General features: G+C 36.6%; 2 protein-coding genes across 3 annotated transcripts; one reads left to right on the top strand and one right to left on the bottom strand.

The window, feature by feature from the left end:
- Positions 1-2,986: 2,986 nt before the first annotated feature.
- LOC113303463 lies at positions 2,987-7,764 on the top strand. Of its 2 annotated transcripts, none has more exons than XM_026552497.1 (13): positions 2,987-3,228; positions 3,848-3,919; positions 4,199-4,467; positions 4,555-4,629; positions 4,912-4,970; positions 5,099-5,228; positions 5,545-5,641; positions 5,849-5,915; positions 6,020-6,166; positions 6,261-6,350; positions 6,615-6,769; positions 7,082-7,183; positions 7,343-7,764. In XM_026552497.1, exons 3-13 carry the CDS (start codon positions 4,215-4,217, stop codon positions 7,434-7,436), a joined length of 1,269 nt encoding a protein of 422 aa, XP_026408282.1. In that variant the 5' UTR covers positions 2,987-3,228; positions 3,848-3,919; positions 4,199-4,214; the 3' UTR covers positions 7,437-7,764. The 2 variants fall into 2 exon arrangements, with proteins under 2 accessions (XP_026408282.1, XP_026408283.1); XM_026552498.1 differs by having other exon boundaries at positions 2,988-3,228; positions 6,020-6,118.
- A 54-nt stretch (positions 7,765-7,818) lies between these two features.
- LOC113306188 (BTB/POZ domain-containing protein At5g17580-like) lies at positions 7,819-9,902 on the bottom strand. The gene is made up of 4 exons (XM_026555155.1): positions 9,862-9,902; positions 9,700-9,772; positions 8,024-9,509; positions 7,819-7,916 (listed from the first exon to the last, which is right to left on the bottom strand). The coding sequence occupies exons 1-4, from the start codon at positions 9,900-9,902 to the stop codon at positions 7,819-7,821; spliced, it is 1,698 nt and encodes a 565-aa protein (XP_026410940.1).
- Positions 9,903-10,622: the final 720 nt, after the last annotated feature.

Genomic DNA, 10,622 nt, shown 5'->3' on the forward strand with positions numbered 1-10,622 from the left:
AGATCAACTAATGCAAATCGATCTTCAAAGCACCAAACAACTAAAAAAAATTGATTTTTTACGAAAACACTACCCAGAATTGGTTTACGCTCATGCATTTGTAAACCGATTTTGGTAGTGTTATTTGGTATTCATGAAGGATACCGGTATCGGTTAATGTTTGCGTAGGTAAAATTTGATTCTCCTAATCGTTCTTTGTTGGCATCATATATAAACCGATTGTTTCATATTCAGAAGAAGAAAAAAATCATTCATTTCAAATCTACTTCTTTGCGTAAGAATCACGGATGCGCTTAGCACGTGCATAAAGCCTTTGAACTCCTAGGTGACCCCAGTGGACGGGTTATAGCCTCATGAGGATTTGCTAGAGGTGTACCCACAAAACCTACACAAAAACGACTAAAACTATCAATCTTCATCCGAGGAATCCGAGTCCGATTCACCCACCGTGAACTCCATCCCGTACTCCGGAATTTTTGATACCATGAAGTTATAGCTTGCATCAAATGTGAATGCTTCCCCCTTTTCCTCCAAGTAGCACGCTTTCACGCCTTCATGCTACAAAAACACCACACAAACTTACTTTGTTAGTTATAAAAATTGGTAAATGTAGATTGTTTAAAATAAACCATAAAAAAAAGTACTCACAAATTGTTGAAGAGGCGTGCTAAAGTGGCTAGCATTCAAAATCTGTTGTTGGACAGATATAAAGGCAACAATCGCATCTAGGATGACTTGGTGCCTATCATGGATTTGTTGAAGACTTCTTCTATTCGGCTTCCCATAATCTTGCCTAAATTTGTTATATATCTTCCCCCAAAATCTCTTGGACGAGGAGTGATCAACTCGGCTTTCGTTGTATCAAGCTTTGGTGATTGTCAAATCTTCCGCGGAGTCAAACGATGTCATTTCTTGTATGCAGATGTATGAAATGAGTAGGTGTGGAGTATATGTAGTGAGAGGGAATAAAATGAGCAATTTTGGGGAAAAATGGGTTCAAGGATGAGGTCTTTATATATAGAGAAAGACCCCAGCGGCTAGTTTTTTTTTGAAAAAAGTGAAACAATTTGGCACAATTGGTCTTCTCGAATGTCCATAAAAACCAATTGTGTTTTCATGACAAATAGAATCGGTCTTTATGGTTGTCAACATAACCCGATTATGTGCATGTAAAAAAATTGAATTTTCATCGACAGTAATTGGTTTATATATTTTCACATGTAATCTGATTCTTACTAGAAAAAGATCCAGAAAAACTGCATTTCTAAGGCTTGAAGAATCGGATTATACTGACATCCACATCAACCGATTCCATGATAAAGCCATAATAATCGGTTTATGTGGGGGTGTCGCATAGCCCGATTATGTGCTTGTATTTGCAAAACAAGGTATGAAGCATGCATATACTTGTTTTACGATAAACCCATTATACACATAATCATAAATAAAACTTTAAGTGCATTAAGCTCAAACTATTATCATCCAAAATATAAACCAATACCATCCCAACAAAGTGTTAAAAACTTAAAACTTAAACCACCAAAAGTCTTAAAAACTTAAAAGTTAAACATATAATATCTAAAAGACAACATCAGCATCATGGAGCACCAGGAGTAGCAACGACATCGGCAACAACATCTTCAACAGCACCCATTGCAACATCAATAGACATTTCTTCCCACGGGATATCATCCTCAGCGTCCGCCTCCCTCTGTGCTGCAATTTCATTCCTCCTCCTTCTGGCAAATTGGATGGCCTCAATCAGCTCCTCCATTGAAAGCTGGTCCAAAAGTTTCAACGCCTGCTCCAACTTGGTCTCTCTTCCAAAAGCGAACTTATACATGCTCCTTTCCATGATCTCCGGTTTTCTGGCACCATCCTCTTTCTCCATGAGGTGGTTAAAGAAGCTCAGATGACTGAAGTCCATATCTACAACAAAAAAATCAAACCACACAATCGGTTTATAAAACAATACATGTAATCCGATTCTAACTTCAAAAACACACAGGAAAATAAAACCCTAACAATCATTTTATGTGGTACATATATAAAAACCGATTGCGAAATAGAATCTGAAGAGACAACTCCACAATCGGTACGTTAGCACGTCAATAAAACCCGATTCTATGAGCAAAAATTAAAAAAAAAAACTACCCAGAACCGGTTTATGCCAGTGCACTTATAAACTGATTCTGGTGATATCTTTTCATATTCTGATTTCTACACATAATCGGTCGATGCTAGTCATCATATAAACCGATTCCTCTACGTGCTCTTCATGGCCGAATTAAAAAATCCAGAATCGGTTGATACGATATGTCAACATAAACTGATTCTGGGAAAATCAGATTTTAATTTTTCAAAATCGAAATTTTAAACATGTAAATCAATGAAGAAATGTGAATTATAAAATGAGTTGATGGAGATTTACTTTTTCTTGGTTGGATCAGAAATCGTTGGAGAAGAACATCAAAAAATTTTATGAAATTAGGAAAGATTAGATGAGAAATAGAAAGTTTTTTTGGTTTTTTTTTTCCCAAAATGGTAATGAATTAGTATTTATATATGTTAGTTTTAGGAATTAATTTGGGACAAGATTAATCTTTTTTATCAAGTTTGCATCCCATAGCCATTTATAATTATATAAGGTGGGAAAGGAATTTAATAAGCCCCAAATAACTGGACTAGGCCTCAACCTAGCCAGGCTAAACAATGGATGACCTAACGACTTAATGGTCCCCTAGATAAAACCATGGTGCCAGAAAAAAGAAAGAAAGATCGTTCCAAGTAGTGAAGGACTGAAGGGCGTTGGTCTGTATTTAGGTACCCAAAATGGTAAAATTGATCCACCACAAGTCAGGTTGAGATTTTCCACCCATCTGACTAGACAAAATCTCGAGGAGATCTAATGAGTGTTAACACACGCCTTTCCCACTATTGTTGTATACAGCCCATGACGATAGAGACCGCCTGATAACGAAATCAAACTAGTAGTATATCATCAAACTTCCAGTTGAGACACTACTCAACTACATCAACTCCAATCACACAGAAATTAAAACCACAGATTTCATCTCCCTCCCTTGAATTTTCATTCCTTAGGGAATTCTGTGAAGAAAATTAGTTGTGTGAGCGGATTTCGAGTTCACAATTTAGGCGGAATTCTTCATGTATTACTGAAGTGTATGTTTGTGGGGGAATATCTTGAATTGCGGGGTTTTGAAATTGGTAAGAAATTTTCTCTTTGGATGTAAATTTGATCGAATTTGAGTGGAAAACAGAGTGAATTCATATCTGATTCTCAACCTTTGAAGAGTATAAGGCTTAATTGTTAGAAATCCAGGTCACCAAACTCTGAAACTACGAATTTCTCAGATTTTTCAGTATTCTGAACTACTAGAGAGTTAAGTCCAGTTTGGAATTTGCATCTTCCTCTCCGATTTTTCTGAGCATTTTATGATGCTATTAGTAGTTATGATCTTCACTTTTGATAAGAGTGGCAAAAAAGTATAAAACTTATAAAATGCTAAAGAAAAAGGCTTTCTTTTTTAGTGTTACGATGAACAGATCCAAACAATCCCTTATTAAGCTGTTTATTCTGGTTCTCTTTTTTTCTTCCACTTTTGTGTTTTTCCAACAACTTTTTGGAATCACGTTATCTTTACTTTTGTGCCAAACTACTTGTATTTAGCATTTCTTCTTCATGACTTCAAATTTTAAGTTTCAATTGAACTTTTTCTATTTCTATAATGCATTATCTGATAAGTATGTTTGTCTGTAAAGAATCTTTATATTTCAGCTTAAGATAGAAACTTGTTTGTTTCTGACTTTTTGGCTTTTTTATCAGTGCTGCAGTGCGTAGGATAACTGGAAAAGAGTTTGGAAGGTGCTTCAATTGACGTTTTTATAGGGCGAAAAAGTAAGCATTGACTAGATTTCTTATGCTTTTCTTTCATTTACTGTGTATTAATCATTGAATCACTTTTCCTGTGAAATTTTATTAATATAGCACGTGAACTGCCAGTTGTCTTGTTTAGTTGGTTGAAATTTCTACTTCTCTCGGTGACATTTGCCAGCAGCGATTTGGCACTTCAAAATTATGTTAGCTTATGTTTTGATAATGTTGTCTAGTTCTGTAGTTGACAAATAATCTGCATTCGTTGGGAGGTTTTACGTTTGTTTAAATTGTGTTGTGCAGCTATAAAACGCAAGATATGGGGTGTTCATTATCAACATTAGAGGATGTCGATCAGAATAGAAGGATCCCTAAAAATGTTGGGGAGCTAGCTGTTTTCGTTCCTGGATTGCGAATTCCGAAACCTGTCAATTTTTCTCAGTCACTTGGTGATAACTTGTCGAAAAGCTTAATAGAGCGACTCTCTGGCCTTAGGACTCGAGTAGTTGTCCTGGCCAGTCAAGAAGCACAAACAGCTGTTAAACCAAAGAGGAAAGCGGCTACACAACACGGTTTGTGGATTCTATGAAGCCTTTGCTTTTTGTAAAAATTGATAGCTCAACACGTACATGAGTATCATGAAATTGTTATTTCTGCAGGAGGTTCAATGTTGTCTGATCTCCAGCAGTCGCTTGAAGATTACCTACCAGTTCTTTTGGGTTTAGTTAAAGAGGGTAAAAAAAACTTTACATATTTATGTCAATTAGCACTGGCCACTAAGAGAATGTGTCACTGGTATTTAATGCGTCTGCAAAATCAGAACACTTTTTCATATGTCCAGAGGCAAGTTTGGATCAAGCTTCACAGATGTTTGTTCCTCTAGATAGGATGCTTTGCAAAAATAAATAAAATACAGAACATAATATCTTTTCTGGAATTCTCTTTCATGAACAGCGTTTAAAATGAAATTTTAGTGACGTTTTGCATCATGGTATATTTTCTTTACTTCTTTGTAGGAAGCAAGCTACAAAACAGTGTAAAATTTGTTTGGGTTAATCAAGAAGATGACACTGAAGTAAGAATTTGCTCAGCCCATGTTTTCAATTCCTTTATTCGTTCACTTTTTCTGTTTCTTTGTTCATTTTACCTGTCTCCTACGAAAAATTCTCAAGTGTTTATGACTATTTATTGATTTTCTTGCAGGAAACTGCAATATCAAATGCTTGGTATGAGGTGTTGTCAGTTTTACACTTGATGGCTATGGTATCTTTCTCACAGGCCAATTTATCACTTCTTCCTAAAACATCTTCTGATGGCTATCAGCAAACAGATGGTGCGATTATCTACTTCTGTGGCCGTGTTACTTGTCTAGTTTGTTACTTTAAATAGTTGCTGAATCAGAAGTTGTTAGGCAAACAAGAGCTAGAAACTCATTTTTTAATCAGTCCATTTTTCTTTTCACTCTGGAATTAGTAACAAATACCATTCAGGGTGTTTTGGAATCTATTCTCAAGGAAAATGACCACACTAGCCGTGCCTACAGTTGGTTGGGCTACTAACGTTTATACTATGCTTTCCTTGCTGTATTTGGTATTTCCTATAACTAGAATTTGTGATAACAATTTTCATCTTTCATTTTTTTCCCGCAGAAAGCAAACGAAATTCAGTGGATGTTTTCCTGAAAGGAGCAGGATATTTGGATTTTGCTCTTAACCATGTCCTTCCTCAGTTACCGGCTGAACTCAGGTTTTGTAGATTTTCATTTCTTTTCACTGTTGTAATTTTTAATTGCGTAATTCTATCATCTTACATCAACCTGTAGTGAAAAAGAAAACCTAGGATTATATGTACTGACATTATGCTATAATTGGACAAATAAGATTGTTGAACAAACTGTACGTATTCTTCACTAGGAGTTTTACTAAATTCATTTCGACTACTTTTTAACTACAGGAAAGATCTTCCCGTAGACTTAGCAGAAGGAGTGCTCCAAGCACTTTGTCAACAAGCATTAGGCCAGGTATTTGTGTGATATTATATGTTTCTTTGAGGAGATGACTTATCAAACAAAACTATAGGATAAAAGTATACCAAGTCCTGACTATTCTGTTATGAATGTAATAGAGTGTTGATATCCAACTTGGAATGGCAATTGATTGTACTAAGGCCACCCTTGCAGTCAAACAGAGGCTTGCATGTGAAATGGTTAAATACTGGCATCAGGTATTTATAATGCACTATTCAAAACAACTGACGGCATCCAGAGAATTTGTGAGTCTTCAAATGAGAAGATATCGTGTATATGTTATTATACGATGTAATGTTTACAAGATTTATGCTTACTCACGTATGCTGTTTTCTGTAGGCTCATGACAACATTGTGAAACTTCCTTTAACAAGTGGGTGGGGTGAAAAACATCAGCTTTATGTGAAGTGGAAATATGACGAAGCGCAGGTACCTCTTTTCAGTTACCAGACTTTCTCGTTCATCCTCATAGTCATTAATTCTGTTATATCAAAGTCATATCTTCTTCAATTTTGTGCATAAATTGGTAGTCAACTCCTGATAAACCTAAAGGCACTGTTACATTCCTTGTATGTCTTTTCTGATGTTTTTTATTAATTTTTTTGACGAAAAGATGTTCTATTGTGTTACCACATCGTATCTTAATTGAAAGAACTGCATCTTAGTTGAAGTACCTGTGTATCTGTTTTTCAGGCTGCAGCATACTATTACCACGGCTTAATTCTTGATGAGGGAAACACAGAAAAATCTCATTTGATGGATGTATCAAGTCTTCGAGCTGCAGAGGAGTTTCATAAAGAAAAGAAAAAGGAGTGTGAAGCCTTCCATACAACTCCTCCTATATCAAAGTAATCATTGACGCCTCTCTTGAGTTTGTTTTTGGAAATTTCTGATGGATTAGTTCATTCTTTATGATGTCTGGTTATCTTTCGTCAAGTTCCAAGTTATTTTATTTTCTTATTTTGCATGTTCTCCTATATCTTGCCAAATATTGTAGGACTACTTGCTATAATTTCGTCAATATTAGTAAGAGCAATTAGACAATAAATCACCCCAGGAACTGTTAAATGAGAAAAAAAATTTAGTTGCATTACCGATTAATCTAGTAATTCTTAAGGTTTAGTTGCTCAATATCTTCTAACTACCATCTCATGTGGCAGAAACCCACCTATTTGGGGAACTATGAAGTACCTTTCAGAGAAGATTGCAAAAGACGCTTCTAGCAAAGGCCAGATTAACCAAGATCTCTACAGCCATGAAAGGTCTGGAACTGATAATTTATGTTACACTGCATATCTGATCCAATGCACGCATAAAGTTCCACATTTTACATTTGCACAATTCTGTACAACCATGTTATATTCATTCATACAACAAGAGTATTTCTTTCATGAAGTTGATGGAAGTAGTTTTGGTTGCAGGGTAATCGAGACTGCTCCAGTGTTGCCAGATCTCTCCGTGGCATTGAAACCAGATGAATATCAGCTTCCACCAAATGACCCATTATGGAATTAAGAATTCTTTCGGGAATCTGGTTTCGTACTTTGAATAACCTGAATTGAAGAGAACATAAAGTTTGTGCAGAAAATATTGAAGCAAAACAAGTCGGAACCTACCATACAAATGTTAGCAGTATCTACATGAAGTTATGAACATTCTACCTGGTGTTTGTTCCCTTCTTCTTTCCTTTGCTTATGTATTTTCCCATTCTACTGGGATAGTGAGATGCATAGTTTTTTAGCGGGATATGATAAAGCCTCTTTGTACAAGTACACAATAGTTGTTTAAGTTTATTCAAAGATAGGCCTAATTTCCATAGTAGATTAACAATGAAACTGTTTGATCAAAACTGTTTTTGAACGGATTTGTTCAGGTGAATCATAACACTGATATGAAGTTAAGATCCTGTTACAGTGTCTGCCTGAATTTGTGCAACTTTCCGAGCACTTACAGCTCCCAGTTCATGCAACATTGCAATTCCCAGAACAAATGTATCTGCAGTTGCAGGGGAACAGTAAATCCAACATCATAATACATAAACTAGGCACCATTTCTAGAGAAGGCTTTCTTCTTAACTTGGCAATTGGTATAGGCATGACTACCATTCATGCACCCAAACTTCCTCTTCAATGCCTTCCACTTGCTATTTTTCTTCTCCTTCACCACACCTTCCTCTATCTGTCTCTTCATTCTGTCACATTCGTTCTCCAACTCGATCACTCTGTTATCCATTTCTATCCTTGCATCCTCACTTGCCTCGCTTCCAATAATCTCTTCTTTTCTGGACCCGTTATCTGAATTGTCAACCCTTGTGGTGATAACGTCTCTTAGGTGCAGCTGACCAACAAACAATGCCTGCACCACCACCCTTAATGGCAACCGCGAGTTCTGCGAAGCGTGAATGCGTGCTTCTTCCGACATCCTGGAGCAATCTAGCACTTGACAAACTTCTTCTTTCTCTGATTCAGTCAGGTAATTATGTCTGTCCAAGTAAATATCGATAGCTGGGTATACTCCATCCGAGTATCCTTTTGTTTCTATTGTTGTTGCAACAGATATGGCACAGAGGGATATAAAAGAATCCTTGGTGAGATTTACATCATCAGCTAACTTGGCTAAGTAATCTTCTATGAGCTCAGCAACTTTGATCAGCCCCGAAGTTTCTGAAGAAGTATACTTGGCATAAAAATTCTGCAGTATCCTTTTGACACAATCTATATCAAATTGCACTTCAGCTGCATAACCTTGAGAAGGAGTCAAGAGATCTTCAACCACAGCTTCATTTAGCTGCTTTCTTATCCTCATCTCAAATCCATATCTACAGCTAGGACTAGCATGGAAGAAAATTGCGGTCCGCAGCATCTCAAACAACAATTTGCAAGGGAGTACTATCTTTTCATCAGGCAAAAGCTTCTCTACTGTTTCAATGACTTCTTTAGAATCCACAACTGCTTCCCCTGTGATGTTAACTGTAGCCCATGCCTCTGCATACCTGAAAAGAGAAGCTGCCACATATTCCGGTTGAACCCCGTTCTGTATCATGTTCGATACGATCAGCTCATAAAGACGGAGACTTAACAATGTTAAAGCTTCTGACGCCTGCTGATTAGAAGAAAACAATTTCTTCCTTACAATTGGTCTGTAATCTGCACCAGTGTCACTGAGGGTTGGTTTCTTGAATGGTTCTCCAAGGAGGCGAGGATTATCACGGGCTTTTGAAAGTAAAGATTCTAAACAAGAATCAACCAAACCGAGACGAATCGCAAATTCAAAATGGTGTTCCATGGTCTGAAAAGCCTCGACAGATTCGTTCCAGTGAGGGAGGATTTTCAAGTGAAAGAAGTTAAATGCCTTGTCTAAGAGGTTTCCCTGACAGTGCTCCTTAGTCATTTCAAGGTAGAAAGCCAGACAAATGACTGGGACAATATTAACGGCCGTAAGGTTTGGCTCATAGCCTTGACAAAATTTCATGGCAAGTTCAAAGGCAGTGGAGTCCCCTGGTATGTTCTTAAAAGGAACTGCGAGTTCTTCATTCTTGTGATCCTTCAGTAGCATAGCAAATTTACGTGATTTTTCTATCAGAAGTTTCTGCAATGACAGTAATAAATAATAATCGATATAAAACAAGAACATGCAATTGTTTAATTCAACAAGCACATAGAGACAGTCAGGGTCTGGCAGATGCTTCTCTAGTAGAGTTTAAAGTATGTTCAACACACTAATTTCCCAATTAAAAAAAAATGCGGATATAATTGAGAATGTGTTGTATTAATCTTACTTTATCTAGTCGATAATGCTTTCCATGAATGCGAAAACGAACATCTGATGGAGATGTAGTGAACTTATTATACCTGCAACAGCAATGAATCAATTAATTAATAATAAACACATGAACTTGAGGAAAATGGAACGGAATGATTAAGGTTATCTAATAACTTACCAATAAGAAGAATCTTTGTTGATGTTCTCTTGAGTAGCCATATCAGATGATAACTGATTAATAACACTAATTAACTTTTCTTAATTACTCTATGTTTTAGTACTATTTAGGGTTTAAGAGTAATGTGATTAGTAGAGAAAAATGAAACATGATTTTAGGTGATGACTAATTACCTTGCTTAAATTTATGGATCCAATAACTAACTGTATTTTTTGTCCGTTTTTTTCTTAGTTGACTAAGAGCGACTGCAATGGTACGACTAAACTCAAAGATCAAAGACCAAAAAAAAAGACTAAATATGAGTTTAATCTGTATTGTGACGTTATGGGGAGAAGACCAAATTTGGTCGCGCGTAAAACAGTTTTACGCATGAAGACGGGCGGAAGTATTAGTTACGTTTCATTTCTGGGCGGAATTATAAATTACGTTTCAAACGGGCGTAAATATAAATCACGTTTGTTATCAAGCGTAAATAAAAATTACGTTTGGTAAGGGGCGGAATCTTAAATTCCGCCCGTTGATCAGACGGATTCCAAATGACCGCTCGAAGAAACGTAAAACTAAATTCCGTCCGAGTTAAACACGGTCACACAGCACGTGTGAGATCAGACGGGCGGAATTTTGGTGTCCGCGTGATGAGTTGTACGGACGGACATCTTCTGTCCGCGTGATGAATTTGTCAGGCGTAAAATATTATTACGCCTGAGACAGGCGTAACCAAAATTTCCGTTTCATTAGGGTTTAGGGTTATGGCGTACTCT

Source organism: Papaver somniferum, chromosome 8 (genome assembly GCF_003573695.1).
Source record: "Papaver somniferum cultivar HN1 chromosome 8, ASM357369v1, whole genome shotgun sequence".
Taxonomy (NCBI): Eukaryota; Viridiplantae; Streptophyta; class Magnoliopsida; order Ranunculales; family Papaveraceae; genus Papaver; species Papaver somniferum.